At 44.5% G+C, this 18,626-nt stretch overlaps 1 protein-coding gene across 1 annotated transcript in view; it reads left to right on the top strand.

Moving 5' to 3' along the window:
* Positions 1–492: 492 nt before the first annotated feature.
* Positions 493–18,626, top strand: part of gse1b (Gse1 coiled-coil protein b) — a gene marked incomplete at both ends in the record, with an annotated part of 71,313 nt that continues 53,179 nt past the window's right edge. Inside the window, one exon of the mRNA XM_083900485.1 lies at positions 493–529. Within this exon, the coding sequence (XP_083756611.1) occupies positions 493–529 (37 nt within the window). The remainder of the gene's footprint in view (positions 530–18,626) is intronic.

The raw sequence follows: 18,626 nt of genomic DNA, 5'->3' as shown, positions 1-18,626 counted from the left end.
TCTTCCTCTGGCTGTCCAAAGACTCCCTGTGTGTGTGTGTGTGTGTGTTTGTTTAAAGGACAGCTGGAGAGAGCGTGTTTCCCGCTCCTGCTTAGAAATGGACAGCCAGTGAGTGACCCTTCGCTAAGGGGATCTTGTGCATGAGAGAGGGGGTCGAGAGCCAGGGCGTGCTCAACGGGTTGACCCCTCTGTCTGTGTGTGTGTGTGTGTGTGTGTGTGTGTGTGTCTGTCTCTGTCTTTTTGAGTGTGTGTGTTCATGTGTGTGTGTGTCTTAGCTGGCTGGGCGGTCCCAGCCTCACGCTTGGTTAGCAAGGACCAGAGAGTGGAGATGACAGGCTGAGTCCCAGCGCCGTCCTCCCCACGCACAGAGCCTCATTTCTGGGTGGCTGCGAGGGCACAGCCCCTCTCGAGCGCAGTCATCCAGGACAGGACAGGGTCTGCCTGTGCATTTGACACAACTTGCTCACTCTTCATGAAGCCGAAACAGTAACCATGTTTGGACTAAAAGCGCCGCTTTACTACTTGCCAGGTAAGCGAATGACATTTTCTGTGGGATTTGTGATGTGTAAAAAAATGTAATAGTGATTGTGTTTGTGTGTTCTGCTGAAGTGCAGCACGGAAGCACTGAGGTTCATTCTGGAGTGCATCTGAGGAGATGCTCGTCTTTTTTGCTGCCGGTTGTGGAACGGGAACCTGAGATGCGAGACTGTGATGCTTTGTGACAGAAGCTCTCACTCTTTTTCACGATAACCTCTCAGCTCTTTATCAGCACTGAAGTCAACAAGTAAACAGAACGCCACTGTTTTATTGAACACAACCACTCTTGTTTTATGTATATATGTATATATATATATGTATGTATGTATGTATGTATATATATATATATATATATATATATATATATATATATATTATTTTTATATTATATATACACAACCAGTTTATCCGGATATGTGTGTATGTGCTGGCTAGTGTGCACTGCTGTGGTTTGGTGTGTCAGGGTGTGAAAAAGGGTGAGTGCTAAAGGCGGCGTGAGGTTACCGCCGGTCGGCGCTTAAGTGCGTCTCACGGCTCACTGGGCGCTGATTGTGGAGAGGACAGCCAAGAGAGGACACTGAGAGAGAGAGAGTGAGAGAGTGAGAGTGGAACTTAAGAAATGTGATATTTTTCCCTCTCCGTACCCTCATGTTGTGTATATTCTGCGCAAATTAGTTTTATTTTGCATATGTATTTATAAGAAACATTGTCTATGTAATTGTTCTCCACACGCCCTGGTTATATATATATATATATATACATGTTTAAAAAGACACCATTTTGTACTATATGCACCATTAATTTGTCATCTCAATGTTGCACCAGGGTACTCGTCCTTTGTGTGTTTTTTCATCACGGTGTGAATGTAGAAGTGTATGTACTTCACCTGACAGCAGAGCTAAATAATTCAGGTGCTGTAGTCAGCAGGTAGAGTGTGCAGTTAGACCATAACCCACAACACTTTAGTTTGCGCCCCTTACATTTCATTCTGCAGCTCTGTGCTTGTTCTAATGGACCTCTTTATCTGCCAGCGACCCACTCAGCCAACGGCCTGGTTATTAACAGGGATGCTTTTTACTTGTGGAACTCAATCAAATCACTTTTTCTTTCTTTCTTTCTTTCTTGCTATGTTCATATTTTTGACCAGAACGCACGCACAGACAATGGCTCGTTCCTATAGCGATGTTATTTTCTTTCCAGTGTCCCATAGGACTTTGAATATTAGCTTTTGTGAGCAACAGCTAATTAGCGTCCGTCTAATCAGTTGCGTTTGTGTCTAGTGATGTGCCAGAACTGAGCAAGCATGTCAAAATAAAACAGGCAATTTGCTTTTTAATATATGTATATATATACATATATATATATATATATATGTATATATATATATATGCTGCACTCCACTGTTGTTTGATCCTGGACCTTCTTGTCTTCTGTGGCTTCTTTTGTTCAGAAGGAGGTTTAAAAATGGGGAGATCTGCTGGTAAAGGCTGACAGAATGCCTGCTCGCTCTCTCCTTCTTTGTGTGTGTGTGTGTGTGTGTGTGTGTGTGTGTGTGTTTTTTTATATTTGTGGCTTTGTGAGGACCAAAAATCGTATAAACCATACATGAGTGAGGACATTTTAGCTGCTCCTTTAAAGGGATTTGTGGGGGTTTAGACCTTTTATTAGGTTTAGGGTTAGGGTTAAGATAAAGGTTGGGGTTCGGAATTTAGTTGTGATGGTTAAGGGTAAAGGGCTAGGAAATCCATTATGTCTATGAAGGTCCTCGTGTGTGTGTGTGTGTGGGTGAGAATGAGTGACTCACTCCATGTGTCACAGCCTCTGATCAGAGCGTGTGCTCTCCAAACTCAAGGTGACGGTCTGATCAAAGAGATCAATGCGGGACACAGCAGGAACAAGGAGAAAGGAGAAAGGAAATTAAAGAGGAAATAGAAAAGATGAGGACATACAAAAATGGTTGGGGGTAGAGATAACCAGAACCAGAGGTTCTGTTTCTGGCTATCACCTTTTATACTTTTCTCTCTGTGTGTGTGTCTCCTCTCGGCTTCCTCTCTCTGTTACCAATATCTCAGTCAGTGCCGTGTTACCGTCTGTGCTCGTCAGTTAAAAAAACATCCCTGACTATGGGAAACGACAAAGGCTACGTCCATGAAAGTGTGTGTGTGTGTGTGTTGTGAGAGCTTCCACACAAACCCGGGCTCTCAGCAGGAGAACCACACAGATTAGAGAGAAGGTTCTTGGTCGTAGCCGTGGTCATAGTTGGAGGCGCTGAGCCGATATTCTCTACCAACCATTGTGCTTTGGGATTTAACACGCTGTCGTGCAACAAGGCTGCAGCTTTGTGTGTGTGTGTGTGTGTGTGTTTTATGTGTATGTGTTGCCTATTGAGGACCTTTTCTGACATAAACTCTGTCTTTGTCGGGACTAGTCCTTCTCATGAAGACCAAAACCTTAACCTAACACCCTTTAAATTGTCTAGGTTAAGGTTATGGTTAAGGTTTGTCAGTGCAGTGTCCTAAGAAGAATAGCTGCACAAACCTGTGTGTGTGTGTGTGTGTGTGTGTGTGTGTGTGTGTGTGTGCCCAGCACTGTGGGTCGCTTCTTCTCTTACCCCCTTTTTCTTTCAGCCTCTCAATGAACCCCTGCCTGCCTTCCCATCTTAACCACCGTTGCCTTGGAGACCATGTCAGACACATGCTTGTTCTCCATGATTATTTGACAACAAAAAGGTTGGGTTAAATAAAGAGGAATTGGGGGGTTGGCGGCGGGATAATGGCGAAGGAGGAGAGAAAGAAATGGATTAAGAGAGAATAACAGAGAGGGACGCACAGATACAGGTGGAGAGAAGGAGCACTTGAACTTGAGTAGCATTTATGGCCGAGGTGGAGCAGAGTGAGGGAGGAATTAATTGTGTGTTCTTCTTTTCTTTTTATCCTCCTGCTTTTCTTTTGATTCCCTTTCGCTATCTGTCGCCTTCCTCCATCCTACAACACGCCGCGTCCTTCCTCGGTTTTATCGATCCTCGTCTTCACAACCCTTCTGTTTTCTAAAGTGTCATTTTAGAGATATAAGTCAGATCTGCAGGATTGCTTTCTCTAACGTTGTTGGTTTTTCTCTCAAAACTGTCTGCACATATGGCCTGAGGAAAAGTGGAGGGCAGGCGATAAGAAAAGGTTGAAGTGATGCTGAAAGATAGAGATGAGGTTAAAGATGAATGGTTGTTTTTTTTTCTGACAGACCACAGACTGACAAGGAATCATTTGATATCGGTCAAAAGAAACATCTGAGTACATAGAAGACCCTTCCATAAAAAAGCTGAAGGTAGACAGATTGATTCAGACGATGTCTTAAAGCTAGCGTCTACAACTAGTTTCTAAAAAAAGAAAAGGAAGGCCCACAGTTCTGTAATAAACACCATATATCTGCAAAAGATGATATCAGTCTCATTTCCTCATCTGTAGCCTGCTATTGCTAGCTCATTCAGACTTGCATACTCTAGCTTTAACTGACACTGACTCTTTCAAGGATTTACAAACAAACTCATTTGGAGTTTGTTGTTTTTTGGTCACCTTCTCTCTTCACGTCTCACTTTGCTCTCTTTGAAATGTAATGTCTTAAGGTCACCGGCAACGAAGATAAAAAGCCTTATATTTACACACGGAGATAATCGATATGTGTTTCGGGTTATATGCTGGTGTTGAACCCTGGATCAGACTGCAGACTAATCACTAGTGATTACTAAGTGCTCCTTTAGGAAAAAGGCTGGAGGAAAGTGGTGCGTGTTGAGTGTATCTGGGGATAAACGTGCACACTGTGCATCGACTTGAGTGTGTGTGTGTGTGTGTGTGTGTGTGTGTGTGTGTGTGTGTGTGTGTGTGTGTGTGTGTGTGTGTGTGTGTGTGTGTGTGTTTGCTGGATGACTGCACACATTCATAAACCCCAGCAGAGGAGTCCACACACTGTTAGAAGATTATCTGTGCGGTCCTTTAATCATTATATCCAATTAACTACGATATCTTTCCCCTTTCCTTCATTCTCTGAAGCTGTGGTCATCCTCTCCAAATCAATTTCTCCACACTGCGTCCACAACTCTCTTTCTGCTACAGCTTCTATTTAAGTGTCACCCTTCTCTCCACATCCTTCTCCTCCTCCTCCTCCTCCTCCTCCTCCTCCTCCTCCTCCCACTGTGCTTTTATATCCCGGTTCATTCTATCACAGTATCCCATTTATCTATTTTACTCTGCTCCTCGGTCTTTCCATCTCTCTGTCCCTCCATCCCTCCCACTCCGTGTGCCCTGACAGCTCTGTCATTAGGTGGTGGTAGCGGCAGTAAAGCAGTCACAGTGATGGAAGACTGGAACCATCACCCTTTCTCTCCCCCCCACCCCCCTCCCCCGCGCTGCCCTTGCTATAAATGCTCTGACCCATTCTGAGTTGGCATCTGTTTCACGCCATACCACAGGTGGCACTGCCCCGGTTATTGCTGTAATGTTCGGTGGCGGCGCGTCTCACTGGCTGGGCCCCCGTTAGTCTCCTCATAAACCCAGAGCTGTTAAACCCTGACCCGCACACACCTGTGGTGCAGCTTTGTATGCGAGCCACTACCAGTCACAGTGTACAGAGAGATCCTGAAATACACATACACACAGGTCTGTGCACCTATTCTTCTTCGGACACTGCGTGGTACGGGGGGGGCGTATTATGCAAAATCAACTTTTGAATCATTTTAATACTTATATTCGGGACTCTGGAGGCCCTATGAGAAGGCAAAGTGTGAAAAAAGATGACTCAGTCATGTTTTTGTGGTCCTCCTCAGTCTAAGTACAGGAGATAAAACACGCGTTGTTGACTTCACTGCACTCACTGTTACGTCACAATGAGACAATCCTGGAATTGTCGTCTCGCGGAGCTCCGCTTTGTTGCTAAAAAACACGAGAGTGCAGGCGAGGGCAATCGTATCCGAAAGAGCGGAAGTCCGCAAAGGGTTCTATTCTTGGCTGCACAGTGCAGCACAGAGTTCTGCACAAACTTCCGGCCTCAGAGGATTTATCTGTCCAGTGGATACATTTTATATATGACGGCAATGTGCCGGCGAGAGTTGGCAAGCGATGGCTTTTTTCCAAATGCTAACTGCTGTTAGCTTACGTAGTTTCCAGTGTCTCATTTGCATTTAAAGAGACAGTCACTCAAAAACAATGCGTTCTGAACAGGGCTGTTTTGGCAGAGTGAATGAACTGCTGTGGTGCTTCATCCTTAAGGTATTTTGACCAAAGCATGTCACAGACATGTTCATTAGGACACCAGGGAACTAGGTAAACTTGGAGAAATAGGGTATAATATGTCTACTTTAAAAATGCAAAAAAAACGGCTTCATCATTGTGCAAATAATAATATTTTCTCAACTTAGCGAAGGGATGGAAACGTGTGGTATTACTCTCCACCGAAAAGAATTTGCCATCTCTGTCAGGCCATTTTGTTCTCCTGCACTGAAATACTCGAGCACATGCGCGTACACACGAGCAAGGCAAAAACAAACAAATAAACAAAAACTCTGCCACACTTGTTCCATAAGACATTTAGTGGCCCAACAGGTGCATTAGGGGGGGGTAATGGAGGAGGGGTTATCACTGTAGCACACAGCTTTGATTTATAGACTGCACTCAGCTCTCTCTTCCTCTCTACATTTGTGTTTCTGGTCGTCTCGTCAGTTTGGCTCCGGGGAGATGCAGAGTGTGTGTTTGTGTGTTTGTTTGTTTGTTCTGCTGCTCTGCGGCTGTGGACAACACGCGCACACGCGCGTACAGGAGCTGCAGTGGGATGTTAAACGGTCGCTTCACGGCTGTGTGCGTATCAGCTGACAGGTCTTGTGGTGTCCCACTTGGAGCACTTGTCAAACGCTCATCGCGATCATGACTGACACTCACATCTGCTCTTTTCTACTGGGGTCACTGTGAACTTGACGTCTGGACTAGAAGAGCAGTTGACACCGTTGTGGGTCCTGGTTGTGTGTATACATGTCCGTGTGTGTGTGTGTGTGTGTGTGTGTTTCACCTTTTTCCTTAAACATTATTCTAGCAGCAGAAGTAGCCGCGCTCTAATTGGCTTCATCTTCCTTTGCCTTCCCTAATCAAATTAGACTACTGAGATTTCTAATTAAACTATGCCTGCATCTGATGATGGTGCTGGGTACACACACACACACACACACACACACACACACACACACACACACACACACACACACACACACACACACACACACACACACACACACACCAGATATCCACCACAGTGGGTGCATTGCAATAATAATGGAGTGTATAGTATGTATGGAAATGATTTGATTTATGTAACGTGAGTATAATGTGGTGAATTGATGACGACTGCAGCCTATTCAGAGTAAGTAATGGGATGTAAAAACTCATTGTTTTGTGGGAGAGAAGAAGATTGAATGTAAATTGTTTGCCGTCTACATAATGTGTGTTTAAAAAAAAAAAAAAAAAAAACACAAGCTGAAATCATGTCCACATCCATTTATGTCATTTGCTCAAAGTAATGAGCACTGGGCACACGTCTGTACCCACATCCACGTGTCTTACAAGAGTCTTTGGGGGGCCTCATGTAAACACACTGGATCTTCTCTAACATCTTTTAACTTAATGTACTGGATAAACCCCATTAATTTCCACCCATTGATTTCCCCCCCCCCCTCCATAAATCAACACTATGTAACTTTAGCTAGTCACTGTAGCACAGTAGCTCCAGGGTGAAAGCAGATGTTCAGTTCAGGTTAGCTTAGCATTACTCTTCTCTAGCTTCTCGCTGGGACGGAATCTGGCAGTTTCGATCACTGATTGTCATTGACTAACATAGAGCGAGAAAGTGCAGAGTGCAAGCAAAGTGCAACGTGGGAAATAAAGAGGCGGGAGTAAACACAAGGAATGAGTGTGTGCAATGCAAAAACCATAGAAGCCTAAGGAGACAGAGTGACAAAAGATAGGCATGTGTATGTTATGTTCCCTGTACTGCGATGTTGGCCTCGTATATTTGATACCGCACTCGTACGCTATCAAACACCGATGCATGGTGGGAGACACACACTGAGAAATAAAAAGGCACTTAGAGGAGGTTAGAGAGAGGAGCAGCGTAATCCTCCCTCACTTCCTGGGATACTCAGGCTAGGATTTAGGAGGAAGAGGTGGGAATAACAAAGAACTGTTCCATCCAGAGAGAGAGAGAGTAATAGGGATTTGACAAATGTAATTTTTCTGCTCCGGAGCTCAGGATTGTGCTTTTTTTTGTGTGTATATTTGTGTGTGTTTCTTTTGACAGCTTTCCAATCATTAGTCAATGGGATTTCAGAGCTTAGTTATTAAACCAGACTCTTTTTTTTTCTCCACACATACTGTAAGTACAAGAAGAAATAACAAGAAAATTTGATTTAAAGAAAAAAAGTATGTGCAGCAGAAACATATCGGGGCTCATATAAAAACCGTACCCTGCAGATTATATTCTAGTTCAATTCATAGACACTCAAAAATCATTAAAACATTAAGAAACAACACAATGGATCAGAAGCAGGAATTCAAGCTGTGATTAAATATGCACCATTGTTTCCTGAGGTATTGGATCAATATTGGATGGAATCAAACATTTCAGACACCACAGAGCATTTCTTAATTTCCTCACAGATGCGCAGATAATGATTCCAAATAAGCTCTTAAACCTAAGTTTAGATTCCACAAATTCACTCCACGGTACGTGATAGAATACTGACTTTGATGTGTTTCGTGTTAACGGGAGATGACGACTCATGGCTTCTCTGCTTGAGTGATAATTAACACTAAAACCATGTGGTAAATCGCTCACATCTCACTTGAGATACAAAGCAAAGCTCTTCAAATGCAATCTGTGAAGCATTTAGTCTTTCTCATGTAGACACGCAGATATCATTTTTTTTGCATGTACTCCTTCCCTCTTGCACCGTTTGGCATGTGATCTATCTGGGGAAACAGAGGTTGCAACTCAGCTCCTATGGCCAGTCTCCAGGGTCTGGAGTGCTGCTGTGTTTGCAGATAAGGCCGTGAATATCTGTATCTCCTGAGAGCTGCTTTCTCCCTCCTCTCGATGAGTGAGTGTTGGAAAGGGTTAAGGATGAGGAGCCAATGACCTCGGGGGGTGTCAACAGGAGGCGCATTAGGTTGGGGAGCTCATTGCCAGCCTCTCGGCAACCACAGGAAATGGGAATGAATCATTGGGAGGCAGATTAAGACAATAGCGAGAGCTCATTGAAGACTTCAGGCAAGGTCTCTCTCTATGTCTCCCTCCATCCATGTGCTTTCTCACTTATTTCCCTGTGTGTTGTTCTAAGACAAACCTCTTAGAATTAAAATCTGTATCATATTGCATTTTCTTTGTGTGTGTGAGAGACAGAGACTTGATGATGGATGATGGTCATGACCTGATTAGGTGGCGTTGGGTGGGTCAGGTGACTTCCTCAAGAGGAGGAGTAATGAGGAGAGGCCACAGGATTACTGCTCCATCACTCTGTGTTTATGGGAAGCTTCATGGCGACCACAAAACAAATAGCACTTGCAGCAGCTATAGCAGAGTATAAATCGTACATATGTGTCCACAGTATATCCGTTGTCCTGAAAAAGAGATTATACTGTATACGCCATCGTCTGTCACATCCTGCCTCGTTGGTGTTCTGTTTTTAACGCGTTTATGCGTTTATTTTTAGCCCGAATAAGGTCAGTTACGGATAGCTGCCGAAAGATCACACAAGGTCGCGTCTAAACTCACTTCCTCTCGCGTACACACTGTATGCACTGATGCCTCGAGAGCGTGTTTCCTTCCTATATAAATGCCAGAGTGCAACCAGTTGTAGGATGATGCATCAATCTGACACGCAGTCATCTCGCACTCTGGCGCTGATTGATGTGGCCTGGCGCCTGGATCTGCTCTGTGAGAGTCTGCTCTGGTGTCTCCCGGCATCATGTCATGGGAGGTCTTTGACAAAAAAAAGCTGGACAACTCTATGCTTGTAGGAAGGAGGGGGAGGGAGGGTGGGGAGCAGTAGTTGAAGGTCAGCGGAATAAAGCAAGTGGATGTTGTTGTGTGACGTGGGCTGGTCAAAGTGCTTCAACGCTGAGGGAAGAGACGAGGGAGAACCAGCAAGTGGGTAAGTGTGTGTGTGTGTGTGAGAGAGAGAGAGAGAGAAGAAAGGCTATGGCTGGGTGGGGGGGAGGACGGGTGGTGTGGAGCAGGAACAGATTTGGGGTGGTCAGCCAGCTGAATCTTGGTGGGGAGTGGCAGGAGTAAGCTGGCACTGTGGAGGCGGGCATATGGAGGGCAGGTTGGCACTTTGGCTGCCACCAGAGCATGCACCTGCCGACAATGGGAGAGGCTGCCAAGAGGAAGGGAGGGAGAGGAGAGATGGAGAAGCAGCATGAGGAGAGAGGGGAGGGGAGGTGTGTGTATGTGTGTGTGTGTGGTAAATTGCGGGAAAGCAGAGTTTGGGCTTCTTGGAAATAGTCTCTGAAGGTTTTGTACGATCTGTTTATGACTCTCCTTCGGGTCCATACATTAAATGAGACCTGACGTTAATTTTGTGTGCCCTTTTTTGACAATTTTATATATGAATATATCATAAATGCAATATAATATATATTTATATAGGATAAAGCAGTAGATAATGGATGAATGGTGGGATGTTAACTATTCATAAGGACATTTCTTTATCCATAGGAGGCACACTCATGCACGCACAGAGAAAATAAAGCCACTCGTCTCATTAGCCAACGCTCAAAACGTATGACAGACGCACTCGTTTGTGTTGTATAAAATAAACACTTCGCTCGTGCCTCGTTTCTCGTCAGACGCACCGTTTGTGTCTCCCGGTAGAAGAACTCATAAACAGCCTTGATAATCAGGATAGCATTTAAACACCTCTCGACATACACTGCAGCACACTAATTGGACTCAAATGTTTCGCTGCTAACTAGCTGCTAATTAGATTAGCGTATTCTTCTTACTCTCCCCCCTCTCTTTTCCGCATATCTATCCTTATTTGTTATCAACAAAACGCTTCCGAGTGTTTCCGCGGGAGAGAAAATCGCAGAGCACCTCCCACGTGTGTGTGAAGCAAGAAGGATAGTTTTTTTTGTCTTTATAACAACATGTCAGAGGGTATTGATGGATGTAGAAGTGACACATGTTTATATTTTTGGACTTTTAATATCAAAATCTGTGTATTTGTGTGCTTTGGCTGCTCAAGGCTGACACAGATGCGCAAGCCAAAAGGCCAGTGCTCTCGTTAAACTGTTGTCAGAGAGGGTTTGTAACAGCCCACCGGAGCCCGTTTATATCATAACACACAAACGGATCAGTTCCTCTGTGTGTCATATTTTGCGCGCACATTAATGTGTTCCCTTATATGCGTGTCGAGTGTATGGGTGTGATGGTTTGTCCGCAAATGTACACACGCGTGTCTGTGCAGTCGAGGGCAGCGACTCCGTGCTCTGGTTTCAGCCCCGGCTGTGGACGCAGGTCTTCGGTTGCCATGTTTTCCCTCTGATCTCGCTCCTCTCTTTCATCAGGGAAAAAAAAAAAAAAAAACAACACAGAGAGAGAGCGAGGGCAGAGGGAGACGGAGAGGTTTAAAAGGCTGGCAGCAACTCCGTGGCCTTGAGGTGTTATCTCTGCCCCGCAATGTGTCGGAGAGAGGGTGGAGGGTGTGGGACGTGGGAGCGATCGCGGTGCAGCCCACTTATCTTTTTTTCCTTTCCTCTTCCCGTGTGGAGCAGCATGGTTAACAGATGGTCTTGTTACCAGCAAAATGAAAACGAATGCAGTAAAAAAAAAAAAAATTTGCTTGTGTTAATTTCTCGTCCCCCAGGTGAGACCTCGAGCTCTCGCGTATACAGACGAGCACGAGCGCACACGACGCGCGCGCGTGCATCGCCATCGACGCACGAGCGCTCACACACTGCGCCGACACGCACACGGGCCTCGGCCCTGCTGGCTTCGAACGCGTGCCATCTGCACGCCGAGTAAGTGTGTCGGAGGAGTGCGAAGCGTGTGATTGGCTTGAGGAATGTGTTTCCAGTGTTCGTAGCCGTAGCTTATGTTGCCTTGGAATGTAAAGGGTGTTATCAAACACCTAATATATCAGTATGCGGCAACCCAGTTGTCCAAAGACAGTGGGTGTTTTGAGGGCAGGCTTGACGGAGCCGAGCTGAAGTGGCAATTAGAGGTAAAGGGAAGCGAGGGAATCTGTGCTAACAGGGAGGAGGAGACGGCGTGTTCATCCGCAGATGAAGACTTAAATCCTTTCATTCTCTCCTCGTCTTCCCTCCCTCCTTTTCCCCTCCTTGCGTAGCGGTGATCTGAGAGCTTCTGCTTTGTAACATCTGCTTCTCCGTGTTTGTGAATTTTAAGGATCTGGGCTAGTCCAGAGCTTATCCCGCCGCCGGTTGCGATGTGTTCTGCGGGGATAGAAGCGCTTTAGCCTCCCTTATCGTCTTACAGTAGAGTGCTTGCTTTTGCTGTTTTGAATCCTCAAGGGAGAGAGAGAGAGAGAGAGAGAAAGTGGTGGAAGGAGGGAAAGTGAGAAGTGCACACCTACTGCATTTGCACTGGGCGAAGTATCAACATTTTTTAATTTTGTTTGCAAGAATTCAGAGAAAACCTTTCCTGGTGCACGACTGGCTTTACATCAATCAGACATTGTGATTGATGACATGTTCTGTTGTACCTTTTTATAGAGCGCAAGAGGAGAGACATCGCAGTACAGTCTGTATGGTAAACTGTAGCTGTATTGACAGGGAGGCAGATGCTCCACAGCTAATAGATGCACAAGGAAATGATAGCAAGTGCAGTGTAAATTCTCATTAAAAACAACTTTACTGTCATTACTGCAAGTTTGCAGTATTCCAGCGAGACAAAGGCACTGGTTTCTGGCTTTATTTTCAGTGTATGATGACTGACAAGACAATGAGTGTCATCCGGTGTCAATCACTCCAATAGACCATAAAGCATACCCTAGTTTATGGTTTATTTACTTCAAAATGCCACCACAATTCACTGAATGCACAGAACAAGGCCTGAAACTATAGCGAGTGGGGCTGTTCTCTCATGACCTTGCATACTAGCCCTTTATTAGTAACCATTAAGCATGTATTAACACCTTATTCTACCTCTATTATGACATGAATTAAGATTTTTCTTACATAAGGTGTAAATATGTGCTTAATATTTACTAATAAAGGGCTAATGTGCGACTTATATGCATGTTAGTAAGCACCTAGTTAATGGTGAATGTGTGTGTTCCCTAATCTAAGGTGTTACCATTATCTTTTATATGAGATGAGTTGAGCAGTGGTGCTCAAGTGTGCGGGCACGGTCGGTAATGCGGAGCATCTTAAATGAGCCTGAATGACATATGTTGCGCTCATATGTATGTACAACACGCACACTTTACACACACTGGTGTGTCTGTGTGCCACCCCACCACCCACTCAGCCCTTGGATGTGAACGAAACGAGTAAATATGTGAAGATACTTCACAAACACACAGAACACATATGTCCTATACATTGTGGTCAACTTCTTGCCCAGTTTCTCTGTTCATTTGCATGTGTGAACGCGAGGGGGGGGGGGGGGGGAAATGACACGGAGATCTACACCACGTCTCCTGTTGCTTTTCAACCAGTGTGGTAGGTTGCAGGTTCTTGGCAGAGTCCTTGATGTGTGCAGAAGAGTGGTGATGAGCTTAATGCAGTCTGTCTGTGTCCTGGACGTGACCGCCATATTAATATAGCACTAATACAATGCTCTTGTCTGTTCCATGCTAATCACTTCCACACTTTCCCATGCTCTGTCTCTCTGTTCGTATGGGGTAGAGAGTTGAGTGAAAGGCAGATTTGATTTAACCTGCCGACTCTGTCATATATAGCGCAATAGAGGATGGATGTTTGTTATCAGAGCAGTGCTCTCTGCAATCTTTTGTTCTCTTATAGGCTGGAGATACACAGTAGATCATGTGCGCTCATGCGTCCATTTCAGGGCACACAGGAGCAGAGTAGGGGATTTCTTTTTGGCCCGAGCGTGGAGCAGCATATTTAAAAAGTACAGGAGAGTCACCTTATCTCTCGCTTTGTCTCGCTCCAATTATGGTCCAGTTACGCTCAAACTATGAGTCTGAAGAGGATTAGGGACCACCTGCAATCCCATAGGTTCAAGTGGAAATGGCACACTCGGGAAGCTTTAAGACCGTAGGTATTGTTGATTTATTTGTAGCCACCGCCATAGTATTTACACTGATCAACGCGTGATTTATTTTGTCCTACGGGTTAAATGTTATTTAATACTACAGCAGCATCAGTAATGATTTGCTTCTCTCAGTTCCTTTCAACAACTTTCTCATCTTGGACAAACAGTATCTGTACAGCCAGGCTGCAAAAATTAGCATTCTGTGTGTATTTACTTGAGGAGGAGATGCGTGAACAGTTAACTCCATATTTTACTGTCTGCGATTGCCCCATTCACATTCTTCAGCTGATGAGTAAAGATGCAATAATTCCAGTGCAATAGGTTTTGTCTTTTTTTACTGATTAGTTTATTCAAGTGGGGGGTGAAAACTGACCGGTAAGGGCAGTGGTAGTCAGTGAAGTGGTCTACCTTTAGCTCGGTATCTGATGGGCAGGTACTCTCATCATTCCAGTCTCTCACTTAAACGGTAGAGGCAGTGCAGAGGGAAGGAAAACTTCGCTTAACAACAAGTCCAGCCTAAAAAAAAATCCTTAATAATGAGTAATTATCTGTAATGGGGGACCCAGAGCTCACCTTTGACCCCTACACTCACAGTCTGGGGTGTGTGGGTTTAAGCGTTACTGCTATTAATGGCCTGATAATGTATTTGGCTGTTTTGGCAGTTGTGAAAAGCATGTCACGGCCTGTTAAAAGCAAGCTGGGAGAAGAGAGGAAGGCCTTTTTTGTTGGGGCTAAATGCTGTAAATAACATCAGAGAGTGCAGCTAAATGGAAATCAATGCAATTACCCTATTAGCATGGGTTTGAACTTGGGACTGCCTGCTGCTACGTCTCTCGCTCCCTCGTTCCATTTCCTGTACATTCATCACTCGGAATTTTAATGCACCACGCGTTCACAGACGTCACAAAATCAACGCTCAGTGGGTGAAAGTTAGCATTGTCGAGTGAGCGAGTATTCCCTGTTAATTCCACTGCTAGCATGATGGATTTGTTTGAATTGCCATCACCTCTGTTTGAATACCTAATAAGAGCAGGATTATGCTGTAAAGTGGTAAATCATAATTGGATAAATAATTGGGTTTGGCCATCGTTGTCCCTCCGCCATCTGTTAGAAGCAATGTGTGTTCTGTATAGAGGTGTGTGGGTGTGTGTGTGTGTGTGTGTGTGTGTGTGTGTGTGTGTGTGTGTGTGTGTGTGTGTGTGTGTGTGTGTACAGATTCACAACTCAGTTTACTGTGAAACGGTTGTATAGTGTAACAGTCATTTACTGTATAGGCGGTGTATCTACACAGAAACTACTGTTTTCTTGTGTAGCAGCGCTAGCATCACGCGCAGGCCTAGCATACGTGCTACAGGGTCGTGTTTGGAGTCGTACAGAGTTTAGAGCAGTAAGACATTTCCCATTCTTCATGTCCACCATCGACGTTATAGAAAATCTGATAACACATACCATTAACTAGGCTCAGTATACTAACATAATATGTTAGTATACTGAGCCTAACTGAGGGCTAGCATGCTACTTATATATTATATAAGTAGCATGCTAGCCCTTTATTAGTAATCATTAATCACATATTAACACCTTGTTCTACATAACCTACAATCTACATAAGGTGTTAATTATGTGCTTAATATTTACTAATAAAGGGCTAGTATGGCACTTATTATGTTAGTAAGCACCTAGCTAATGGTAACTATATGTTCCCTAATCTAAAGTGTTACTGCAAATCTTTATGAAGACTTTTAAGCCTGGAAACAACAGGTCACCCAGCAGCAGGAAGAACTGCCGCCACTAAACATCTGATCTGGATCATGAACCATTACGAAAGCATAAAACAACAACACGTAATGCATAATTAAGATATAATAGTGAAGGCACTACACATCCCATAAACCACTGCAACAACTTCCAGCACTCTCCGTTCACTGTAACCTTGTTATCAATACTGTTGTGTAGTTTATTCTTATGTATGTGTAACATTTACAGCGTGCCAGAATAATTCTAATTTCCATCATTTGCTACTTCCCCCTATGGATTGTGGGAAATGCAGTACTTTTGTTATCTACAGGAGCATATTTCATCACTTCACAATCTCGTCTCTCGCGGGGGGAAGTCAACCTTGAATGGTTAATTGTATCTCGGGACGACGATGATGCATCGACCGCGTTCATATTTTTTGTCCCACCTCTTCCTTTGAGGTGTACTGCGACCTGCGGTGATTTATCATCACCGTGGACTGCGATGCTGTCTGTTTTGAACGAGATTGAACGTATTTGTTGTGTGTGTGTAAGAAAAGGCTGACTCTGTTCGGTGTAACCTCCTCCACGTTTATCACAAAAAAATACAGTCCCATCTGCTGCTGACTGACTTGGGTGCACACGTTTGTTTTGTACTGTCACATCCATTTTTGTTGCTCGTGTTTCATCCCCCTTTTTTAGCCCCTTTTTCTAATGTAAGCATGACCATAAAATATTTTCATTTCTACCCCTCCCTATACCTTCTCGCTGTATGTCTTTGTAGTGAAATAGTTGTTGTGGTACATCTGTCTGCTGCTTGGCTCAGGAGAACAGGTGGTTGGGCTTTTTCCTTGACAAAATGAGCGAGATGGGAGCAATTTAATCTAATTAGCAGTCTAGTAAGATTAAACACTTAACTAACTGCTGCATCCAGATGAAATATGTATTTTTTTTTTTTAAATGCATTTGTATGAGCACATATTTGTTTTGTGTTCATCCATTGCACGCACGCACGCACAGGCACAAGTGCATGTAGAGGGTTAAGAGGATCTATGTGCTCTGAACTGACAGCAAACAATTAGCTGCTGTCAGCGTGTCTAATAGAGGAGTGTACATTGTTAATTATGTCACAGCAGAGAGGTGGGAAGGTGGAATACATTTGAATAATGGGAGCGATGATATAACAGCAGGCTTTTTAAATTCCTCGACCCTTTTGTGGCATTGTCGAGGGTGTGCGCGGACGTGTGTCCACTCAGACGCGAGCCCCCCCCCCCCCCCCCCCCGTCTGACACTCATAGACAAAAACACACACATGTGCACACACACACACACACACACACACACACATGCGCACAATAACAGGAGAGAGGTGTGGGAGATGGAGGGTATATTGTCTAAGTAGTGCGCTCGTGCCTGGTTTTCCAGATCAATGATGTGTGGCTGGGTGATCGATGTGAGGGCTTAGCGGAGTGGAGAGAGCTAATGGGCAGGTCAGTGGCTCAGACACATCCTGGTTCCCCATGCCTATTACCACTACGTCTGTTAATGTGCCTCACCACACACCCCCTGTTGCTTTCACACACTCTCTCTCTCTCTCACACACAGACACACACACACACAGCAAGGAGAGAACACAGCTAAGCGTGCTCAGTCCACAGACCCTCCTTCCTGCTCTCTGCTTTAACCCTTGCTACTTCCTCACAACTCATTTTATGATGATGCCTTCATATAAATGGATGTATGTGTGTACGTTAGGGGGTGGATAAGGAGCATATTCACAGCCCTTTGAAGTAAATATGAGAGAGATTTCTAAACAAGCTTCATCTAATCTCTGCAAAACTCCATTGTAAAGACGGCCCCACCCACTGCAATTTTAATAGGCAGAAGATCTTGTGTCTTGTGATTGGACCTGTGCGTGTGTGTTGGAGTTTGATTCCAGTGTCTCCAGGTTCAAGGGTCAGACAAGCAGCAAACTCCTGAGTCTATACACTTTTTGTGTATAATATAATATAATGTAATATAATATAATTTGATATATGTACCTGTACCTGCCCTGCGATGGACTGGCGAACTGTCCAGGGTGTACCCCGCCAATCGCCCAATGTCAGCTGATATAGGCTCTAAAGGGTTTTTAATTTGCAACTATTTATATATTCTTGTTTTGTCTTGTATTTTATATTCATTCTCTCCTCCACACTGTATTGCTTGGATCCTCCATATGCCGGGCAGCTTCCACCTGGACTAAAAAATAAGCTTTTTTCGAGCTCCATACACTTGTAAAACATTCAAATAAGCTTTGTTGTTGTGTGAACCTTCAATTTTGTTTTTGAAAATATGTTCTCAACAAACCAGCAAATGTATAAATGTTCTTCAGAAAATTGAACCGCTGTGCGCAGCTGCGCGGTGATAGTGAGGACAGCTGGTCAGGCAGGACGGTAAATAAGAAGAACGGTATTGTTATTTCTCTCCTTTATGCCGACATTTTCTCTCCATTCATGCCTCTGCGTCTTCCGTCTTAAACTGTTAACTTTGCATAGCCCTTCATCTCGTCCTCTGTGTGGCATCTGATCTGCATATTAATTACTTATAACACTTTTAATTTAATGTCTCCCCGTGAAGAATTTGGAACGCACACCCAAGAGGTGTAGCATGTGCCCTCCAGGCCCCATCTCAGTCCTTCACATTGTACACACACGCACACACACACACACACACACACACCCACACACCCACACACACACACACACACACACACACACACACACACACACACACACACACACACACGTTTGCAAAGCCTAATGGTTCTCTTTAGAATGTATTGTGGTTGCTCTCGTTGGTTTTACTGAGTCGGTTGCCTTTGCTTTTGCTGTGTTTTTGTATCTTGCCCATGGCCACGTAGCACAAAGATCTACCACTTGTCATCCGCATAATGGAGTCGGGCCAGGAGGTGCAGGGCGTTTGTGCTGTTTGTCTTTGAGAGGAGTGCAGGAGTTCAGAATGGGAGGTGAAAGAAACATTCTTTTTAGACGCTCCGGGGGAGTTAGGGTTGGGGGGGACGTGTGTGTGTGTGTGCGT

This window comes from Microchirus variegatus, assembly GCF_963457635.1.
Source record: "Microchirus variegatus genome assembly, chromosome: 14".
Lineage (NCBI taxonomy): Eukaryota > Metazoa > Chordata > Actinopteri > Pleuronectiformes > Soleidae > Microchirus > Microchirus variegatus.
The sequence above is the reverse complement of the archived record's forward strand: the minus strand, read 5'-3'. Positions and strand labels throughout refer to the sequence as shown.